Raw genomic sequence first — 23290 nt, 5'->3', positions numbered from 1 at the left:
AATTTCTTTTGAATACGACCAATTTCCAGGGATGTGTTGTACTTTTCCAAGGGTGAGTAGAATGTCTATGTACTTTTGGAATAGTCAGTGGTTTTGGCTCTTGCAGGGAGTCAGCTCTGCCTGCCACCTAGAGATATAGAAACATGAGATTTATAACCTGGCCATTGGCTAACTGGTATGATGGGAGGTACTGGATTTATCTGCCATCTTTTGTCCTTTTATTGTATCAGCTGGTTGGGACACTGGAACAAGTATCTTAGATGTTCAACGTAGCCCTGTTAACTACTTGCATTCTAGCCATGGTAGGAGTTAAAGAAAAGACTTGTGGTATAACACAGATATATTCTTCCTTCTGTTTGATCCTTTCAGAAAACAATAGAGTAACAAAGAGAAATACTTTACACAGAAAAATAAGAGGAGATGACAGCATTTTATTTTATGAAGCATACCTCATCAGTGATGGCAGAAAGATGCTATACTCTAGCTCCATGAGGCATGCCACAGTGTAGGTAACAATGGCATTACAGAGCTCAGTAGCTAGCTTGTTGGTTTTCATTCTCCTGGAAGTTCATTTAGATACATGCCATTTATCATGTTACTTAAACTGAGTTATAAAATACGGTAAAATATTTATTGCATAAAATGATGTTGATGGGCTCTGTAGTTATCGTATACTAAAAATTATAAGCTGAATATTGGGGCAGTCTTGAATATTCAGTTCAGTAGATGGGTTGTTAATTTAAAATGCCATACTTCCAAAACACTGGGATTTTTGCTGGTGAGTGAAAGAATTACACAGCTGTAAATTCTTATGTATTCAGTGTGATTGCCATAATGTCAGATAGTCATAAAATGTGAGTTCCATTGCGGTTCTAAGGTATATTCAGACTTACATCTGGGGCTTTTGCTGTTACAACAGAAGTATTTCCATTAACTATAGCTGAATTTTTTTCGGAGTTTGTTTGTTTTGCTTCTTAGATTTAATGTGCCACATGATGACAGCTTTAAATGTAAAGAAGCTGGAATTAAACATCAATACCATGTTATGGCTCCAACTTTGAATTACCATACAAGTCCATGGACCTGGTCAAAATGCAGTCAAAAATATATCACTGAATTTCTTGAGTAAGTATCAGTATAGTGCATACTTTTTTTTTCGATTTCATGTCATTCAGAAAAGGGTTAAAATTATTGTTTAAATGCCACTTTAATATTGTTTTTGGTTTTAACTACTGACTTGGAGGGCCTAAATCCCCCAGAAATTACAGATATGTAACCCTTTGGAGGATGAGTAGTTCCATGGCTTCAGTAAAGTGATAATCAAAATGTAAAACTAAGACTATTTAAAAATATCGGGGCATTGATTATAGAAGAGCTCTTCAGTATGATCTTAATAGGTCAGAGCAGTAATTAATTCACGTGTTGTTCCTGTTTTCACAACAGCACTGGTTATGGTGAATGCCTCCTAGATAAACCGAGTGGAAGAATTTATGGTCTTTCTTCTCAGCTGCCTGGATTAATGTATGATGTCAATAAACAGTGTGAGCTTATGTTTGGCCTTGGGTCGCAAGTGTGTCCCTATCTGGTGAGTGAACAATGCACAGACTCCTGCTTTATAGGTACTAAAAATTACTGAGATGTAGGCCTAGAAATGAAATCTCAGCCAGTCCATTGTTGTAAGAATTTTATCTTGAAGTACGTCAAAGTTTAGATTCTATTCTTAAAAGGGGAAAGAGTTCAGTGGAAAGCCTTGCTGCTCTGTTTAATAGAAATACATAGGATTAAAATCAGGATGAATTAATTTTGATTTGTACATCTGTGAGTGTAAATATAATTCCTTTAAAAGATCCAAGTTGAGTAAATTAAAACTTACTGCGTGAAAAAAAGAATGATTTCAACATTTTTAATAAATGTTTTCACATTTTAGCCACCATATTGCATTAGCAAATTTCTTATCTGCTTTGACTGGTTTTACAAATTTATAACTTTAAAATTAATATATTAATTCTTATACTTTTCCCACACGTTTGATCCAAATTGCAGATTTCTTTTACTTTGTCAAATATTCCCCTGCCTTTTGGAGTGTACATTTCATATAACTAATCAAATATTCTTTAAAGCAAAATTTGTGTCTGGAAAGAAAATAACGTACATAAAAGTGGGTAAATATAGAAATATTTCAAAACACAGTGTGGCCTATGTGGGAGTGCAAGATATAATAATAAATATAGCATTATGACCTCATTCATTACTGTCAAGATGTCAAGATGATTTTGGAGCAAGTTGTCAAATACCTATACTTGTATTACACAGCTTGTTGGAACTGTTTAGAGGAAAGAATTTAAGATCATGTTCAAAGTGTATTAAGTGAAACTATTGGTGTGGTAAACTACTATATAAAAGGAGTCAGTCTTTATGGGAATATTATAGAAAAGTGAAGAGGAATTCAAAGACCTGAAGATGGGTTACTGAAGGCTGCTTTGAGACGTTTTTAATCCATAAAGTTTATTTGTCCATCAAGAATCTCTTTAATAACTTGAAAAGAAGGTTTTTTTCTTAAGTTTCTAGTCAGTGTGTTTTCAGAATAGTTCCAGTTAGTGTCTTTATCTGAGTATTATGCTCCAACTCTATTGCATAATATTAACCATAATCTCCTACATGCCTTCTTATTAAATTATCTATTGAATTATAAAATCTAAAGTAATTTATCATTTCTAATAAGATCTATTTCAACCATTCCATGTTTCTGCCCAGTGTTAGGCAAAATCTTTTTTTTTTTTTTTTTTTGGAGGGGTGAGGGAGGAGCTATCTGTACAAAATAATAGAAAATAATAGCAAAAATTAAACCCATATGGTATGAGAAAAACAATGCAAATATCTCAATAGAAGTCTAAAGTAGTCTACAAGTACAACAAAGGTAATCTTTTTTTTCTGTTTAGAAACAATGCAAACGTTTATGGTGCACGAGCACAGTGGGAGTTCACAAGGGATGTCGGACTCAGCACATGCCTTTGGCTGATGGAACAGTTTGCGGTGTGGGAATGGTAAGCCTTCATTTGTTTCTCAGACCTTGTATGTGGCAAGGTCATTGATGTAGATAAGAAAGACAAGTGCTTTCTGTGTGACAGTACTACTCCTGCAGTGTAATGATTGCTTAAGAAGTACCTACCTGACTTAACCTGCAGAGTTTCTTTTAGTCTTATATCGTTATGACATAGATAATGTAGGTTGTCTGTTCAAAATAAGAGTAATAGTTTACAGGTGTCATATTGGTAAAAAATAGGCAGAAGACCTCAGGTGGAAGTTGCCATCTTCTCTTCTGTTTGTAAACTTCAGATAATTCAAAAAACTTGTTTGTAGTAGTAGTGCAACAAAGATGAATTTCCTGAAAAGCAAGCACCTCCAAAGCGTATTCCCTAGTTTCTCTTATTGAGGCTGTTTTACTGACCTAGAACTAATTAAGTGTGAGTGAATAAAGTACAGGAGTACAGTTCTTTGGAAAAAAATCTTTCAATCAGACTCCTGGCTTCAGAAAATATTTGTGTATTCTATCTGTTTCAGACAAAATGTGAAAGTATCTATCAGTAGCTCTTCATCTATTCCAGCAAGTACCTTAACCACATGTAACTCACACTCATTGTCTCTCTTGCCTACTGTAATATAATTCAACATACTTGGATTTGTACAGGGCTGAGAAACAGAACTTTCACTTACACCCTACCTATATGAGGTATGGATTACATTTTTTTTTAATGTGAAACGGAAAAAGTGGAAACTGGACTTCTTGAACCTTGAAATGTTGTTTTATTTCATTAACTGTTTAGAGAATGAGAAGGCAGCTCACTGTTTCCTCATCTGGCAGGTTTTGGGTTTTTTTTTTTTTTGACTGGAGATTTTGATCTGCATCCTCTGAGTACATAACCTACAGCACTTAAAATACCTCGCACAAAGCACTTAAAATATCTTGATGGACACAGAAGTATGAATGGATGTTAGTTGAAGTCAGTGTTAATATTGAAGATGTGAGGATTTTAGCGTTGGATTTGCATGTAGCTAGAGACGTGAGAAGAAGCAAAACACTTGAGTTCTTTGCTAATCTAATCTTTGGCTTCTCCGTGTCTCAGTTCACCACCAGCCAACAGAAATATTTTCTCACCCATCAGCTGACTGCGAAAATAAGTATTTCAGAGATTCTGACATGCTCAAATATGACAGTGATAAGATTATCTTATGTTTGGCAGGTTTGTTATGCTAAGGTGCTTTAAGTAGTAGTGTGCTTGGCCAGCTTCAAGGGCTGTGGGAAAACTTATATTTTTATCTTTTAATAGTTTAATAGCTTCAAAAAAGTCTGGTTTGATTTCCATATGGAATATGCTTACTACTTTATATATAATAATAATATTATGTTATTACTGAATTTCCCCCAATAACTTTTTACCTTCGAAGATTACCTTTTTTCTTTTATTTTTGTATTTCACAATACATAAGTAATGAGGAGTTTCAAAATACTGCCTTAAAGAATAACAGTTTAACGGGTAAACAGTGTCTTACAAATGGCTTCTTTTCCTCTTGCAAAATTAGGAAAAGATATTTGAAGGTTGCGAAGGAAGCTTTACTTGATTATATCTACCTGGTGATACAACATTTAACAGATATTTCAGTCAGTCATTGATCAGAAAGAAAGTTCATCGTTTGTATAAACTTTATATGTAACCTTAATTCAATTGACTCAAATTTGCCAACAGCAGAGCACTTCTTTGATACAAGAATTCAAAAGCCTACCTTATGCAATTATTGCAGTGAAACCAAACAGTTTTCTCTAGGAAGTGAAAAGCTAATTACAGTTGTTACATCTGAAAAGATGCAAGAAAGAGCAGCCATTAATCTGACAAATTGTCATGCCTTCTTGTGTAAGGCACAGCTCCTTTTCTTTTGATTTTAGTGGGAATAAGCCATGGTGATGAGTTAATGTAACTAGTATATGCTAGCACAGTAAATATATTTGTGCTTGCAACTCTTTTGTTGTGATGGGACCCAGAGGGAACGACATGGAGCTGTGTCAGAGGAGGGTCAGGTTGAGAGTTAAGGAAAGTTCTTCGCTAGAGAGTGGTTGGGCCTAGAACAGGCTGCCCAGGGCAGTGGGGGAGGCACTGAGCTGCTGGAGTTCAAGGAGCATCTGGACAGCTCTTTCAGACATGGGCTTTGATTTTGGGTGATCCTGTGTGAAGCCAGGAGTTGGACTCAGTGATCCTGACGGGTCCCTTCCACTAAAGTTATTCCACAATTCCATGGTTTTCTACCTACCTCCTCTTAGGAGGATAGCCAGTAGATATTTGATTCTGACCCAAAGTTTTTGATGTCCTAGATACAGTGGAACTGATTTAGCAGCCACCTCTTTCATGAAGATCTCTTCATCTAGAGAAGTCTTCTGACCCACTGTTCCTGTTCATAATTGTAGTTTGCTATTTGTGTAACAGTTAAAGAACAAATTTCAGAGTAATTTGGAAAAACCTTTTTACTAACAAGAAGGAATCTGCACAATACAAGCTTTGGTCCTCTTGGAAAAAATGTGCCCAGTATTTATGAGTGAGAGAAAGTTTTTTACCTTTATTCAGTGCCGATATAGATGGTATGTGGGGTTTGTGTCTTTATAAATGCCCATAATAGCTGTAGAATGAATTTAGATTTTTGTCCTGAGCCCTTGGTAACATAAGGAGAAGGACACTTAAATATGTGAATTCAGACCAAGAAGAGATTATTTTGATCAGCAAGCAAAGCGCCAGCTTCTAATTCTGAGATATATTTGCTGTTCTGTTGTTGTTGGTTTCTATTTCCTTTAAAATCATTGTATTGTTTGACTTCCTCATGAGTGCAATAAATGTGGGTAATGCATCCTAAAGAATGATTCATTGTGTGTATATGTATATGGAAAATAAGTATGAAAAATTCAGATGATTTTAATAAAGGTGATTAGATTATAGCTGTCTAGCTGTCTGGGAAGCAGTGGAAGATTTTTGAGCTGTAAAAACAGAGTAAAATTTTTTTAAGGGTCAAATTTTTCCTATAAACGGGGATTTTAATGAAATATTTTTCTGATTAGATATGATTTCAGAAAAACTGAGTGTTTTCTGTGGGAGTATTACTAGGGGGAAATAAAGTATTTAGATTTTTCACAAGGAAAAAAATGTTGAAAATGTGAAAATGTTGGAAAAAAATGATTAAAATTGTGTGTTATTAGAATATGTTTTAAAATAGTTGATATCGTCTGAGTAATAGATGCAGACTTCTCTGAGAACCAGTACTACAAAGACTTGAGATGCTGTAGGTACAACTTCAGTTAGTTGCAATTCAATTTCTTCTACATTACATGTTCATTTTACTAACCACTCTGTTTTCATTGTTATTCTATGGTCTAGTCCTCACTTCTTGACGTGGTCTGGTTTGCCTGATGCCATACTTGACCTTTTCTCAGAAAGCAGACACAACAAAGCTGTAAGATGTACATGTATTGTAGGAAGAAGCACATCAGACATAAATCTAAAGTGCAGCAGCAGGTTTCCATAGATTCGTTTGCAGCAGATGACACGGAGAGATTTACATTAAAACATTCATTTCAAGGTGATAAATGGTAACACTCCAAAAAGATAAATACAGCCAGAAACAGTAGTTTAGAGATTTTTGAACTTTTAATTCATCTGAGCAGATGTTCTTATCTAGTTCTTGCTCATTGGGTTATATGATGAGTATGTGTAACTAGAATCACTGTATAGCATGTTCTTGTACACTTATCTGTTACTCTTGATTCAGTTAAGTTTAGCACAGCCTGACAATTAACACTTTAATAATTTCTTTCAAACTTGCTTTCCAGGACACTTAGCAAGTACAGTAAGTTGTAAGATATATTGGAAGTGCTTGAAATCAGTTTATCAAATCACTATTTAATCCATACTTAGAAGTCAAAGTGCTTGTTCTAAGTCGGTAGTTAAGAAATACGAATCTGGGTACCTGTAGATCCATTGATCCCAAACTTTGAACCTCCTTCTCATCTCTGAAGATGTAATAATTGCATGTGGATTTGGGTTGGGTTTGGGTTTGATTCAAGCAAGCATTAAGGAACATCTGGAATGCGTCTGGTGCCTGAGTTTTTGACTGTGACTCCATCATGTTGCTTCTGTAGGAATGCAGCAGTAGAATAATAGCTGAGACAAGTTTGTTGAATTGTTGAATGTTGAATTGAAGCTATTAAAATCCCAGATGTGAACATGTGCTTTGCATTTTTATAGATCAGAACAGTGCTGTTGTGGGTATAAAATTTCATTTTACAACTCTCTTTTCCTGAGTTCTTCCTTCAAGCTGCTGTGAATGTTTTTGTGGAAGGAAGAAGAACTTAAACACAAGATCCTAGTGTCATATTTGGATGTTTGGATGCGTTATAGGTTTTTGATGCAAGATTTAGAATACTCAGCCTATAGTTGTAAAAAGATATTTCAGAATATGTTAATGACAGTTCTTGGATATGCAAGATCTCTCTGTTTCCTCATGTTTACCTTCAACCTTCATAAACTGCATTTGTATCTTTTATGTTAGTTGGTTTACCTCCTAGAGGTACTAGAAAGTTGAGGTACAAAGGAATCCTAAAGGCATCTGGGAAAAAAGTAAAAGTAATAAAAACTGACAGTAAGCACTGTGGTGATATGCAGATAACACCACAACAATGCCATTATTTCACTGGTTGAGTTACAGTGTTAGTCTTAGCATCAAGTGAGTGATCTGGCCAGTTTGCTGAAACATTTAAATGGCAAGATAGATCTGGCTTTGATTCTGTGCTTGCTTTGAGCTTTTAATCATCCTGATTGATCACATTCTCAGAGGAAGACTTTCAGGGCTTGAAATACATAGACAGTGCTCGAGAGTCAGCATGACCAAGGTCTGTACAGGCAGAAATTTTACTACCAAATTGGATTAAGAGTTTGGGCATAATTCATAATGGAGAACCTGATTCTTTAACGAAGTCCTGTTTGGAGAACAAGGCCCTGGTCCTCATGGGGGACTTCAGCTACCTTGTTATCTGTTGGTAGGACAGCACAACAGGGCACAAGTGATCTGGGAGGTTGCTGGCATGCTTTGATAACTTTGTTCTCCAAGTGATTAAGGAGCCAAAAAGGAGATGTGCTCTGCTGGACCTTATACTAACAGTGAAGGCCTTGTTGTAAATGGGAAGGCAGTTTTGGCTCTGGTGACCATGAGGTGGTAGAGTTCAAGAACCTGAAGGTACAGAGGAGGCTGAATAGCTGTTCACAGCCATGGATTTCAGGTGAGCAGATTTTGACCTCTTCAAGGATCTGCTTGGTAGTATACTGTGGGATAAGGCCCCAGAAGGAAGAGAGGCCAAAGAAAGCTGCTTAGTATTCAAAGATCACCTCCTCCTAGCTCTAGGAGTCCATCCCAAAGAATAGACAGAAAAAATGCTCATGTTAGAATAACTCTTGAGAAACTACATGCAACATTTAAATCAATTACTGAAAGGGTTGGAATTCTTGGGTTGTTTTATTTTCTGTGTATCCTTGAATTATTTTTCTGTGGTAGAGAGTTTAGTTGGACCAAAACCTTTAAGACTGTGGGATAATACCAAGCTGCTCTGTGCCACAGAGAGAAATGCAAATCCTACGCTTCATAAATAACAAGCAGTTGAGTTGATATGATCTGTTCAGATGATTCTCGTGACTGATCCATATATGTACTGCAGGGAATGATGGAGTATACTACTGTCAATGTGGCTGTGAGAACCCCTTCTGACAACAAATTAGATCATCAGTCTAATCCTGAGTTTGCAGTCAGTCAACTAAAGTATGGAATTTTCTCATTTGTCTATGAGCACTGTCTCTGTGTAGTTCATCCAGTCTGCTCTTTTGTGCTCAGTTGTGGGCAGTCTTCGATGCTTCAGAGGATGGCTGCAGTCAATTTTTTTTTTTCTGTGCCTAATATATATTGTAACCTTTTGCTTAACTTAGAAATCTTTTTTTGTTTGTCAACTGCACAGCACTGCCGCCATGGAATTTGTGTGAGCAGAGAAATGGAGACGCGTCCTGTAGATGGAGAGTGGGGACCGTGGGGACCTTATAGCTCATGTTCAAGAACTTGTGGAGGTGGAATCAAGAGCACCACCAGGCTCTGTAACAGACCAGAGTATGTTTTCTGTTGTTCTTCTTCATCAGAGCAGAGTAAAGGAATTATGACATAATGGCTTAGTTAAAAAAAGATGAAGATATTTTAATTTTGTGAATTCGTTCTAAACACCAGTAAAAATTTACATTATAGTAAGAAACTTTCATTGACTGCATAATCTATGTGGGTTTCATTCTCTGTAACAAAAATCAGAGAGAACTTTACCCTTATCTTCTACAGAACAAGAGCTGCAATTATGGCTATTGGCTTTTCTTAGGAAGTAATGCCATCTTGATATTATCAGAAGGATATCACCCCAGGTTATTTTGTTTTCCCTGATGAGTAAGAGACAGTAGACTAGATCTTGATTAAATAGGTCTCTGTCAGTCTGTAGTAGCTGATGCTACCAATATGCTGTTGATTTTTTCCTTTCCAAGAACCTGCTAGTATGGAAGTATTGTATAACAGGATTTACAAGTTAGGAAATGTAATTTAAAATTACAGAGGAGATACTGCTTCTGTGAAAATTTTCCTGGAAAAAAGGAATTTAGAAAACAGGGGACAACATTTTACATTTATCTGTTTTTATCAGACCAAGAAATGGAGGAAAGTACTGTGTTGGCCGCAGGATGAAATTTCGTTCCTGTAATACTGATTCATGTCCAAAGGGCAAAAAAGATTTCCGGGAGCAACAGTGCTCTGAATTTGATGGCAAACATTTTAACATCAATGGTCTTACATCTGCTGTTCGCTGGCTTCCAAAATACAGTGGTAGTAAGTAACTACAATTTTTTTTCAATTAATAAAATACAAATGTTTGTTTAACAGTAATTACTTTAACATTAATTACTTTAAAAGTAATAAAACAGACAAGAAACCTGTTGGATTTTCTTTCCAGTTTCAATGAAAGATCGCTGTAAACTTTTTTGCCGAGTTTCTGGAACAACTTCCTACTATCAGCTGAAGGACAGAGTTGCTGATGGTACTCCCTGTGGAGCAGAAACCAATGACCTTTGTGTTCAAGGCTTATGCAGGGTATTTAAATCTAAACTTACTAATTATTAAAATCAGTTTTAACAGCTTGTAGAATAGATATTGAATAAATATACACTGAAATAACTGTTATTGAAAAATATGTAAAACCAGATGTTTTGAATTTACTTAAGTTGATTTTAATCCCTACCAAATTAAGATCTGGAAATTGAGGCAATTAAGCAAAGCACATACAGCTGAATCTGAACACCCACAGTCTTTCCTCATTAAGCCTGATGTGTTGTTATTGTCCAAGAGAGCAGAGGGAAACTGATCTGAAATTGGTGTAAAGGGAGGAAAGAATCATGCTGTGCATTTATTGCTATCATATTTCTGCTATCAAAGAAGTGAAGAAGTCAGAAAATGCAAGATAGATAAGAAGATAAGGTAGATAGATAACGCATTTATGACTTTACTGCAAAGCGAGGATGAACAGACCCAGGAAAGGAATCATTTAAATGTGCTGAATAGAAGTTATGGAAATGCCCACCAGATTTTGTTAAAAAATAACAAACTGATATATTATTCAGTTTGTTCAAGTTCAAGACCTTTTTGTCTATCCTAAGTAGATTTGCTGATTTCAGTGAAACTGGCTAAATTCAGAGTGAGGAGAAAATGTAGTTTATTTGGCTGTATATCAGAATGAAAGTGGAAATGCCGCAGAGCAGTCCTGTTTATGACTGTAGGGGGGAAAAAAAAAAAGGAAGTGTAAGTAAATATTTATAAATGAGAAGTGTTTCTGTGCCAGTCTACATGTATTCTCTTTCTCGTTTTGCAGTCATGACAGACTTGCATATAATTGATATTCATGCACGTGTACATACCCATTTTAGAATTCCAAGACTTTATGTAAATACACCTTAGTTTACATACCACGTTGATATTTTTATACAAAATCTTTAAATACTTCTAGGTAGCTTTGTACAGTTCTTGGTATATTGAGTGAATTTGTTGTACTAAGAATGTATAATCCAGAGCTATACTGTATACTAAAATGTAAGAAGGCTTTTCATGAACTGCCAAGGAAGATTAGATATATACAGTAAATGAAAATGTTTTTGGGGAGCGGGAAACTAGCATTGTGTGTTTTCACTGTTTTCCACTGGGCTGAGTGATACAACATTATATTTTTTGTAGCAAGCAGGCTGTGATCATGTTTTGAATTCCAAGGCAAGGAGAGACAAATGTGGAATCTGTGGTGGTGATAACTCTTCATGTAAGACACTTGCAGGTACTTTCAACCGTGCTCGTTATGGTATGTTTGTATTTTTAAAATCTTAATGTATGTTTCAGTGTGGTTTAGAAATTGTATGTTTGAGGAAATGGGATTTCAGTGTATGTTCTTTTTGGCCTCTGCTAACAAAAAATATCCTCAGTTTTCACTCATGTGCCCTTTCAAGGATGAACAGTAAAGTACTGTGACACAGTGACCCATTCCCATATGGTGGAAAAAAAAACCAGTTCAATATTTAGAGCAAAAAACATAAGTAATCTCTGGTTTCATATCAAATTCCAAAAGGCCTCTTTGTGTGGTTTCAGTGGTTGAAAGAGACCACAGGCAAAGTGAAAATGACACCTGGAGAGCTGCCAAATAGGATCTTCAGTGGACAAAGGAGTTACTGGTCTGCAGGGAAAGCATATTTAGCATCCTGCTGGATTTATTTATTTTTTCCAGGCAGAGGCCTTGTGCCATGCAAAAAGTATCAGAAAGCTTAAAGGTGGGATACAACCGCTCCTTCTCTATAAACATAACTTTTCTTGTGTCTATCCAGAGATGATGGAAGAAGACACAAACAACTAATTTTATTAGAGACTGGATTCTGAATATTTGGTCAAAACACTAAAGAAGAAGAATGTAGTTTTTTGTTTTCCATCACTAGAAGTATCACACGAATTATGTCAGAAATACATTTGATACAAATAAAATAGTATACTAAAGCTACCATTCATTCAGCTGTGGTAGAGATTGTCACTATGTTGTTTTTATATTAAAAAGTAAATTATGAAAAATGGAAGCTCATAGTATGTAGTTTTTTTTTTTTTTTTTTACAATCCACAACATAAGGTAGTCTGACTTGAAAGTTACTGTGTCATTTTGCTTTCCTAGATGCTTTAACTGATTTACTGTAGTGCTACGTGTTCTGAGGAAATAATTTATATAGGAGCTCATATTTACACTGGGAAGCAAGATGACTACATTAATTATGCAGACTACAATAAAACAAGTTTCCCAACTTGTTGCTATAGATAAGACAGAATGTTGTCAATTCTCCGAATCAAATAGACTTGCTTGGATTGGAAGGGATTTGTCTAGTTTCAGCACTCCTACCATGAGCAGGGTTGCCATTCACAAGATCAGGCTGCCCGGGGCCCCATCCAACCTGGCATTGAACACTTCTGATGGGAGTGGGATCCACAGCTCCTCTGGGCAGCTTGTTGCAGTGCCTCACCACTCTCTGATTAAAGAATTTCTTCCTAACATCTAACCTAAATCTTCCCACTTAGTTTAAAGCCGTTTCCCTTGTCCTGTCATTATCAGACCATGTTAAAGGTCAGTCTCCCTCCTGCTTGTAAGTTCCCCTCAAGTACTGGAGGGCTGCAATGAGATCTCCTTGGAGTCTTTTCTTCTCCAAGCAGAACAAGCCTGAATCTCTCATCTTTTCTTCACAGAGCAGGTGCTCCAGCCCTCTGATCATCTTTGTGGCCCTCCTCTTTGTTATTTCCTTAGATAAGCTTGCCAAAGTCTGTATACTTGGTCTTTTTCTTTAATCTGTGACTAGTGCCATTCCATACTGTCACAAGCCATTTTACTGAGGAACTAGGCAAGAGCAGCTTGTGGTACGTGCTTGTATTCATACAGTTATGAGGACAGTCATGATGATGTCATTAAGTGTTTAAATGATAGTGAAACAATCTGAAGAAATTCACTGTAATGAAAACGCTAATTTACTAAACTCTCAGTTCAGAAAATGGTCATCTAATTATGTAAGCATAATTGTTATGCTGGTTATAATTGCAGTAGACTAGAGATTCTGAGGATTTCCTGGAAAACTTTCCTTCTCACTGCCTTAGTATGTGATCTAGCATCCTTTTTATACTTGACAAGGCTAGGCAATTTTATTTGTAGTTTCCTCCCATATTTTGTCTTCTGTATTCTAGAAGGTTTTCACTGTGAGAGATGAGGGCCTTTTTTGTGTGTTTTTTGTTTTTCTTCCCAACAGCACTAGAACAGAGACTAAAGGCTCTTTTTATCCAGAGCAGATAGCAAATCATGCAGTTGCAGTGCTGCCCCCATCTGGTAGTTTTGCACCTGTGATTAGTTTAAACGTTCCTTTTAAGTTTTATAGTTTTATTAGGTTAAAAGTACTGGAAAGTTAGTGAATTAAGAAACTTAAAAGACTGTACCCATTTAATTTGCCTCCCATGGAAGTGAGTCAACTAACTAAAGTTCAATACAGGCAAGACTTTTAAACACAGCAAAACTGGATGTTGCGTTGAGGGACATGGTTTAGTAGGAGCTATTGGGAATAGGTGAACGGTTGGACTGGGTGATCTTTTAGGTCTTTTCCAACCTTAGTGATTCTATGATTCTATGATTCTAAAACAAGTGGCAAAGTTAGCAAAGCTTATATTAATGCTTCAGATTGCATGTTTTTGTTTATTCTTTCCCATGTTTGCCATATTCAGTTGTTCTTAGTCACAGTGATCCTTCTGAATCTGTAATTGGCATCTGTGATCTGTGAGAAACTACTGTTTTGTTTTGTTTTTTTTTTAGCCTGTACTTAAGTACAGAGCAACAGATCTGAAAAGTAGATCAGTACAGATCTGATTTTGTTACCTGGAGACAAGGATACCGTAATACTGATTGGAGATATTATAGGAAACAGTGACTCATTTGTGAAGCATTTTTATTCTAGAGGATGCTCAGCATGATAACACTTGTAGTAGCAGAATGTGGATCTGACATAGCTCGTTTGTCTGGTACATCTACGTCTATTATAACGCTGCACTATTTGAGTATTTAGGACTTGTTCTTTAGAGTGCTGCAATGCAGTACTTTTGTGAGATAGGGAAAGCCTAACTCAGTTGTACAGAGAATGGAAGTAATTTAAGTGATTCATTTAGGCATGTATGAAAGTTTTGTGTCTAAATTGTGATAGACCACCATGTTTCCTGAGTCCCATGTGATATATGCGACTGCTCTCCAGGTGAACTCGTGTTATTGTTAAAGAATAGAATTCACATTTATGAACACAGGAATGAATTTTAGCTGTCTTTTCAGTTATGAAAATAAAAATTCAACTGACTTAAAGAAAAAAGATCCATGAAGATACTCATATTTCCATCCTGAAAACATGAGGGTATTCAGAAGTAATGGTTGCTTGTGCACGATAGAGTTTGTTGACTAAAAGTAGTTAAACGTATGCTCATATCTGCCAACATCTGAGTATTTTTATCTGTGGTTAATTTGTGAAAAATTACATTGCAGGTTACAATGTTGTAGTACAGATTCCCAAAGGAGCAACAAACATTGATATTCGGCAGCACAGCTACTCAGGGAAACCAGAAGATGACAACTACCTTGGTAAGGACCTCCAGTGTACAACACTGACAGATGATAGTTGTGCTCATGTCAGAAGTCTGCTCTAGACACATGTTGTCAGAAGCTCAATAAAGTCTGTAGAGCAAATATGTAATTACATTGTATCACCACTTGCCTGACTCTCTGGGTAGGTGTTAATTTTAATAATAATGAGATGATGGTAGGTTTCTGATTCCTGAATGTCTCACTTGTCAGAGAAGACAAGTTATAGCATGATACTGTATGATTTTGTCAATTTTTGAGTTTGTTGTGGCCATGATAATTAAATCATCATGAGCCAGCTAAAGAGCATTTGAGTTTATAAATATTGAAAACATATTTAGAAATGAAGCAGTCAGCAAGCTTACCAGACTTCTCATGTTTTTTCTATTTTTCTGTCATGTCTGAGTGTAAAGATAATATTTTGATAAATTTATTTATGAATTTGTGAGTATGTGATAGAAACAAAGAAATCACAAGTGAATGATACCAAAGATCTTGGTTGTTTTATTTCAGAGTAATTATGTTATCTCTGAAGTGCCTGAGAGTAGTATATTGATGCATAGTTTCTTTCTCCCTTTTTCCATTGTTTTATTAATGTTTACTTTGCTATTCATCTTTGCTATTACAATATTATATACAATATTATTATTCTGAATGCATAATAATTCCCTTTTTCTTATTTTAGAATTAACTTTTCGTGGCTACTTAACTAAAAATGGCTCCAACAAATAGAAGAATGTGCACTGTAGAAATATGTAGATGTTTGAAATACATAGAAATATGAATGATGTTTATTCTCTTCTTCAGTACCTAACTAAACTAATCTAAACTAACTAAATTTAAAGTGTGACTGTACTCAGCTTTCAGAAAAACAAATATCATTAAACATGTTATTGCAGAGAAATGATGACTGCTCAAATGAAAGCTGCCAATGGTTGAGATGGAATTAATGCATTAGAAATGTTTGATACAGCTTTAAAATCTTACATGTAGACTAAAACATGGCAGTGTTGATGCAAAGGTGTATTTTTAGAAGTTTTGATAGAAAGAAACTTCTAGTTAAAATAGAAGCTTTACTTACATATTTATTTTACTTACAGCATTATCAGATGTTCATGGGAATTTTATCTTGAATGGGAATTTTGTTGTAAGCATGTCAAAAAGAGAAATCAACATACATGGAGCAATTTTTGAGTACAATGGTTCAAACAATACAGTAGAACGAATTAACAGCACTGATAGGATTGAAGAGGAGTTAACCTTACAGGTGAATATTTACCTTTTTTCATGAATTTGAAAATTGGCTACGTGGTCATTGTGTTCACAATCTTATGTCATGCTCAAATTTACTGAAAAACAGTTATTTTATCTCAATTAAGGTTTTGTGTGTAGGGAATTTATACAACCCTGATGTGCGTTATTCATTCAATATTCCAATAGAAGACAGAAGTGATCTGTTTACGTGGGATCCCTATGGACCCTGGCAGGACTGCAGCAGGATGTGTCAAGGTAGTGTAAATTCTTCTGACATCAGATCCAAAGAGCTGATGGCATTTAGGATGGGACTAGTCTTAAGTACTCAGATTTTGTTACGTCTGCTTGTAAGGAAGAAACTCAGCATTTTCAGTAAACTTTAGGTGCACATAGCATTTAAGGGCAGAATGGCTTCACTTTTTCTCTTTTCAGTATAATTCTGTACCCAGAATTATGTTTGTGTTCCCTCCCTTTTTAACTATGGGAGTGGTTCATAGAAAATAGTTGAATCAAGTCTAGTACATCCTTCATAATTGTATGTCTACTAAGATATATTTAGCAGCTGTTACAGTACTTCCAGATGGTGACTGACTGGTTTGCCTGGTATTTTCATATGTTTTTCTGTGTTTTGGTTATCTGCTACTTTAAGTGGAGCTATTTGGAAATATAAATTCAAACCAATATTCCATATGCTATTACAGCCTAAAAATAGAGCCACAATATGTATAAAGTGTATCTATGAAGTGTGTGTGCTCAGATTTTTTTTATAGATTCTCCTATTAGCAGGTGCTTTCCCGTACTTGAGATAGATGGTGAATTTCTGCCAATTTTGAGTCAGGCTGAAGACATACTCATGTGCTAGAGAAGCATAACATCTGCCAACTGTGGTACTTCTCCAACCTGAAAGACTCCAGGTCTTTTAGGTACTTTGTGCTCAAACTTTCTCCTTCCTTAAAGAAAGGATCATGACCTCTTAGGTAACACAGTGGCAAATGTGATTAGGATGAGTCTGTTCTCACCAGGAAGGTAGCCAGATGCACAGAGCAGCATGGTTCAGCAGATTTTACTCTATACAAAGATTAATGCTAATGGAGTATCTCAGCTAAATTCCTAAATGATGAATGAAATCCATTACTGTAAAAAGGCTCTCTTATTTCCACCTGCTTTTCACTTCTTTACAAGGTATTAGAAGAAGAAGAATGACGTGCATACGTAGAAGTGATCATGTGGTAGTGTCTGATCAAAGATGTGAACATATACCTCCTGTTCCAGATGTCTCTGAAGAGTGTAATACAGAGTGTGAATTAAGGTAAAAAGAGTTTCTTCACTAATTGAACTACTGTGGTCTTTCTTACTTTTATTGATAGAGATTGAAACAAAGTAACTGACTGCTTTATTCTTCCTTCCTCCACTCCCTCTCCTTCCATCATCTGTCTGATTCTCCAATCTTTCCCTCCTTTCTCAAATCTGTATGTGTGTGTGTATTATATATATAACTATTTATATAGTTGGTTTATACAGTAGGCCTACAGTTCTGCAATTAAGTAGAATTAATGTGTTTCTTTTCTAGTTTACATTCATAAAGCTCAAAAAAATTGTTTTACTGAACAGAATACATTTTTCACCAGAACTGTACCTACTGTAACTGAAACTAATTTGGAACACAGTTTTTTTTTTTTTTTTTTTTTTTTTTTTCCACTCCAAGAAAGCCCTCAATGAAGTGTTCAGAACATAAAGGTTAGAATTATAGCTTATATTTTTCAAAATCACCTGGGAGTTTTAGACAGATCCTTTAAAGATCCTTTAAATTTAAAAAGATGTTTTTAAAACTGGGTTAAATTCTTTTATATTGCTTTGAAAATTCCAGTCGTGACTAGCTATTCCCTAAAATGCAATTCTAGGCACTTTCTCTGAGTGCTTAATTAACTTAATAAATCATAGTTAGACTTTCTATAACAGTTTATCTTTGCAGGTGGCACAGCATTGGCAAAAGTGACTGCACATCAAAGTGTGGCCCAGGGTATCGATCTATAGAAATCCACTGCATGAAGTACTCCGTTTCAAAAGGACTCAGTGCTCTGGTGGATGATAGATACTGTGCTGATCAGCAGAAACCACCAACCAGAGAGCCCTGTCATGGCGACTGTACGTTAACAAGCTGGCACTACACAGAATGGTCAGAGGTATGAATTCAAGACCTTTGTAATTATAGCGTTGTAGTTCTAGTTAGTGTTCGTAGGAAATCTTTGTTTCTATTTATATATATTTTTCAGTTTAAATAACTAAAAGAAAATAATGCTTGACAAATCCAGAATGGCCAAAGGTACAAATTCAAATCCTTTTAGCATTAGACTTCTAATTAGTGTTCATAACAACTCTTATTTTTTTCTAAATATATATATATATATATATATATATATTTAGTTTAAATAACTGAAAAAAAAATAAAATAACGTTATACGAATGAGATGTTGTTGGAAGAGGTGATACCGGACTCTGGATTTTGGTAACTGCTGGACATGATTCCTCATACTCTTGTAAGAACCTCTAGCTGTCTACAGTAGTTCGCAGCTTGTATTTAGAAGTCAGCAGAGAATATCAGGGCATATTTTATTTGGAGCCTTCGTAATTTAGTACTGTGTGTACTGGAGAAAAAGAGTAAGTACAGTTTCAGCTTTAACCTTCATTAATGAGTTTTGTATTGGAGCTGCTAAACAAGGTGCCAAGTTTATCTCAGGTGAACACAGTAGCAATGTTTAACTTTGTAGCTACATTTGTCTAGCACCTCAAAGACCAGTAACCCATTTTGACCTGTGTTTTTCCTGCTATGCTTCCTATTTCGTAATATCATCTGAATGCTGCAGTGCTCCAGGAGCTGTGAAAGAGGCGTCAGAACCAGAGAAGCTTTCTGTTTGAACAACTTGGGTCGTCATCTTCCTGACAGAGAATGTCAGGAACTTCCAAGAGTTGTAACACAGAGTTGCAATGAATTCTTGTGTCCAAGCTGGTCTGCTAGTGAGTGGAGTGAGGTAATGAATTATGTAAAGTTTAAGACTCCTTTGGGCCCGATCACCAATATAAAAATAATCTGAACTGTGTTTTTTGTTCTGATTATTTTGGAGCACATGAAAGTAAAAATTCTTCAGTTACAGGACTGCACTGATGTATCACTCAGGTGTACAAACGGCATGAGAACTTCTGAAAGCCACAGATTTAATTTTTTCTCATAAATTTAATTATGTTAAAGTGATATAGCAAAAGCTCCTTTATCTGGTCATACATGTACCTTTCTTTTTTTCTGAAGCAATGAACCTTCAGCCAACTGAAGAGCAGAATTATATCCATTTCATTGTAGATTTTATGTATGTAATAGAATGATGGATGGCTTAAACAGGTTCCCAGTGAAAGCTGTGACATGTGCACTCATATTTTAACTAAATGTTTTTATTCTATTGAAAATAAGCAAGTTGTACTTTGTTTTCATATTTTATGGCTTTAGAAACTTGATAGTGATTATTTATATTATGTGTTTGAATTGATGTTTACTAGAAATGGAGAACTCACGAAATAACTAGTTCTGTTGCATGAAGTACATTCATGGAATATTTTTGTGAATTATGTAATCTTCAAAATCCTGCAGCTTGCTATAAGGAAGTGAACTCTTTACAACCTGATTATTATTTTACAGTGCCCTGTGACATGTGGCAAAGGAATGAAGCATCGACAAGTGTGGTGCCAACTTAATGATGAACAACTGAGAGACGATTTCTGTAATCTGAATGATAGACCAGGATCAGTGACACCATGTGAACTTCCTGAATGCGCATCTTGGCAAGTAGGCCCTTGGGGAGCAGTGAGTACATAAGTATTTCTGGCTCTTTGTTACTATTTCAGACCATGAATGATCACAGAACACCTTTTATGCATTTTAATTGGAACTTAATCAGCTATTTGAAGGTGTATTGGTTCACGTGTTTGTTTGGTTCTATTGACCGTCTAGCCTGTAATTTAGGAATGCCCTCATGTAAATTAAATGCTTCAAATAGCCACTAACTTTGAGCCTTAATATAAAAAATTACTAATGATATTTCTCATTAACATGTTTCATCTCCAAAATAATGAAAATGTAGATAGCATAGCATTCAAATGAATGAGAAAAGTAAAAGACCAAGTATTTATAGTTGCACCAGCATGTTTAATTTATAGCTTGAATTAAGATAATTGAAGTGTATATGCTAAATAACAGGAAACAAGTTGTTTATCCCAGTCTGTTGCACACCGTCCAACATACTGCAGGGGGCAGAGTGGGGAAAAGGAGGAAGTGGTGATATTCTGCAAGTACTGTTGTGCAATAACCAAAATACTGGTTTGTTGTGAACGCTGTTTTAACACCATATGGTCTGATGTGAAGAAATTTATCTTCATCCCAATACATGTTCCTATTTATGCTAGAGAGTTTTAAAATAGAAAATGGAATGAAAAAATAATTTTGTTTAAACATAGTGCTATTTCAAACGTGTGACATTCTTAACAGTGTACTGTAACTTGTGGACGTGGATACCAGATGCGTGCAGTCAAATGCGTTACTGGGACTTACAGAGTTATTTTGGATGATGACAGAGAATGTAATGCTGCTACTCGTCCTAGAGATAACCAAGTAAGTTAAGAAATAACTTCCAGTTGGTTGAGCATCTTAGCTGAAAGCATCTAAACACAAACATTGTCTATTGACTTCTTGGAGAAGCTTACAAGAAATGAGTTCTAGAGCGAGGAAACTATATACTCTTTTTCCGTGCTATTTGACGTGGAGAATAATGCGGAAATTGGAGATTTGAAAATTTGATACATGTTGAAGGGATCCAAAGAATTGATTATTTGTAAATACATTTTTTTAAAAAGCTCCAATTTGTAGAATAAAGTAGGGTGACTGCTTGCTGTTGTACTAAGTAATCACACCTAGCTAGATTGGAGTTCTGCTCCAGAATTCTGTTTGTTCTTTAAAGATAATGTGCTTACTTGAGGAAAGCTTTAATAGTGGAAATAATAATTTAAAACTCTGTAGACATGAATTGTATATGGTTCAATATGGTATTAATATGGGTCTCTACACTTCCTCCCCATCTCTGTTTAATTACCTTATCTCTCCTTAATTTAAATCTATTGTTTTTCAGAAGAAATGTCTACAATAAGTTACATACATACAAATGAATAGCAATTAATGTCAAACATGCTACATATTAGTTTGTTGATCTGGCTACCAGATTGCATTTACATGCAGTTAGGCAGGTAACCACTTATCTCTAGGAGGGCAGGCTCTGATTCTGATCTTTTTTTTTTTTTTTTTGAGAGCAAAAGAACATAGGGTATTGGGATCCAGAATATACCTTGCACAAGTCACCAGCCTACTGATGGCTTCTTGAATAAGATTCCAAAATGTAAAAGCCAAGCAATGAGTACAAATTAATTTCCTCTCCACTCAAAATTGGTTTGAGTATGCTTCATATTTGGGGTTGTGATACTTCTTCATCTGTTGACTGAAACTGAACAATTTATTGTTATTGGTAACAGAAGGTATGAAGGACAGCAGAGCTGCTTTTTTCTCTCAGTTCTGTATTGCACGTGGCTCTGAAACAGAACAGTCATGTTCATGTCAACTGTCTCCAGCAAGCTACTAAATATGGCTCTTTCTCAAACTGCAAATATTAGCTATTACTAATACAGAATTAATGTTAAATAGATTGTCTTCACCTCTCTATTTAAAACAAAACAATTTGTTAAAAACCTTTGAATAATGCCACTGAAAAGTAGATTCACTGGTTAATTAATGCTGGCATATTGTAGTAAAAGGGTCTGTCATTGTAGGAGCCATCTGCTTTACATTTGGCTTTTCCTAAACTTAGATTTTGAAAAGTTTTTTTTTTTAAACCCCATAGGAATGTGAATTGCCCTCTTGTCCAGAAACTACAAAATTATGGACTACATCGTTTCCTCTAATCCATGTAGGAAAGGTGACCCAGTGGCGATATGGATCATGGACCCCAGTATGTAATGTAATGGTGATCACAGCCATCAAAGCTGTTCTCCATTCTTTCTCCCATTTTCTGTAAAACCGTCATTATTATATTTATCAGACCAAAATGTGCTTGAGATAATTTTTAAAGAAATTCTGATATTTTTTTTTTCTTTTTTTAAGAACACGTTAGTTTTTGTTTTGTTTTTTTTTTTTTTTAAAGGAGATGGACAATTCCAGCCAATTCTGTGATTAAGCCTAGCCAAGGGAAATTAAGGAAAAACAAATGAGTGGGGTTTGAGAGGCTGGAGTTGTGAGCAGACTAGTTTTGATATGATTAAGAACGTTCAAGGAGATGTTTTAAACTAATTGATCATTTTGTGAGAATGGAAAACATCTTTCATTCAAAAATATGATTTACATCTTGTATACTTGAGTAACATATTAAATTGTTTGTGTCTTTAAAGATCCAATTATACACAACTTCTAAAATAAGCAACACAGACCCAGCTGCCATATGCACTAACTCTGTTTAACCAAAGAGTGTTTAATTTTCATAGTGATGAAAATTAGTTGTATTTGACAGAATTATGAAACTTTAAAATCATCTGTAAAAATGTACTTGTCTGTTAATCCCTTGAGGTTCTTAATGAGGCATATAGCAATTACATTTTTGCTGAAAAGGCTTTAACAGAACAGTAGTAAAGAGTGCATAAAGTGGAGCTACATAGAGGCTCTCTACTAAATCCCCATGGTACTTTTTAGCTATAAAGACATCTAAAGGGGCTCAATGGATTATGTTAATATGAATTAGAATGTGATTACCAGGTTTTTATTACATCAGTTCATGTAAATGTTGCATCACTATGGAACAACTGGATCATTCTGGAAGCTGCTCTCTAATGTTCCTATTGTTAGTAAATTTAAAAATTCCCTTTGCAACTGTATAATGATTCCATATTGGAGTTTAAATGCTTCCTCTTAAATATGCTGAATTACTTTCTAGTAAGGCTCAGCACTTCAGTTTTAATCCTAGAGGAATTCTTAAGACCCAAACCATTCTTAAGACCTAGCAATATTCACTTCCTGAGTGCATGGCTCTGTACTTGACACTCGGGTATCACTGTGAGTTGGAAGTCTGGTTGTCAGTGATTAATATTAAAGTCACGCTGATACTAAGCTATGCTAGCATTTTTGATGCTTGCATGATCTCTCTGATCTCCTGGAATGCAGTTAACATGGAT

The 23290-nt window shown here is 35.5% G+C and overlaps 1 protein-coding gene across 8 annotated transcripts in view; it reads left to right on the top strand.

Moving 5' to 3' along the window:
* The window catches only part of ADAMTS20 (ADAM metallopeptidase with thrombospondin type 1 motif 20), an 84930-nt gene that overhangs the window by 29193 nt on the left and 32447 nt on the right, over positions 1–23290 (top strand). For 6 of the 8 annotated variants that reach the window (XR_007379936.1, XR_007379935.1, XR_007379937.1 and 3 more), the window contains exons 9-24: positions 979–1125; positions 1444–1585; positions 2940–3044; positions 9041–9186; positions 9758–9939; positions 10064–10200; positions 11335–11452; positions 14687–14782; positions 15883–16049; positions 16162–16291; positions 17219–17345; positions 18009–18219; positions 18901–19065; positions 19725–19889; positions 20571–20693; positions 21970–22086. Coding sequence is in view for 5 of the 8 variants with exons in the window: in XM_048961107.1 (XP_048817064.1) it covers positions 979–1125; positions 1444–1585; positions 2940–3044; positions 9041–9186; positions 9758–9939; positions 10064–10200; positions 11335–11452; positions 14687–14782; positions 15883–16049; positions 16162–16291; positions 17219–17345; positions 18009–18219; positions 18901–19065; positions 19725–19889; positions 20571–20693; positions 21970–22086 (2278 nt within the window). In the remaining 3 variants the exon portion in view is untranslated. The remainder of the gene's footprint in view (positions 1–978; positions 1126–1443; positions 1586–2939; positions 3045–9040; positions 9187–9757; positions 9940–10063; positions 10201–11334; positions 11453–14686; positions 14783–15882; positions 16050–16161; positions 16292–17218; positions 17346–18008; positions 18220–18900; positions 19066–19724; positions 19890–20570; positions 20694–21969; positions 22087–23290) is intronic. The other 2 variants (XM_048961075.1, XM_048961064.1) reach the window with 2 other exon arrangements.

The sequence above is a fragment of the Lagopus muta genome, chromosome 1 (assembly GCF_023343835.1).
Source record: "Lagopus muta isolate bLagMut1 chromosome 1, bLagMut1 primary, whole genome shotgun sequence".
In the NCBI taxonomy this organism is placed as follows: domain Eukaryota; kingdom Metazoa; phylum Chordata; class Aves; order Galliformes; family Phasianidae; genus Lagopus; species Lagopus muta.
Note: the sequence above shows the minus strand (reverse complement) of the source record. Positions and strands in the feature narration are given on the sequence as shown.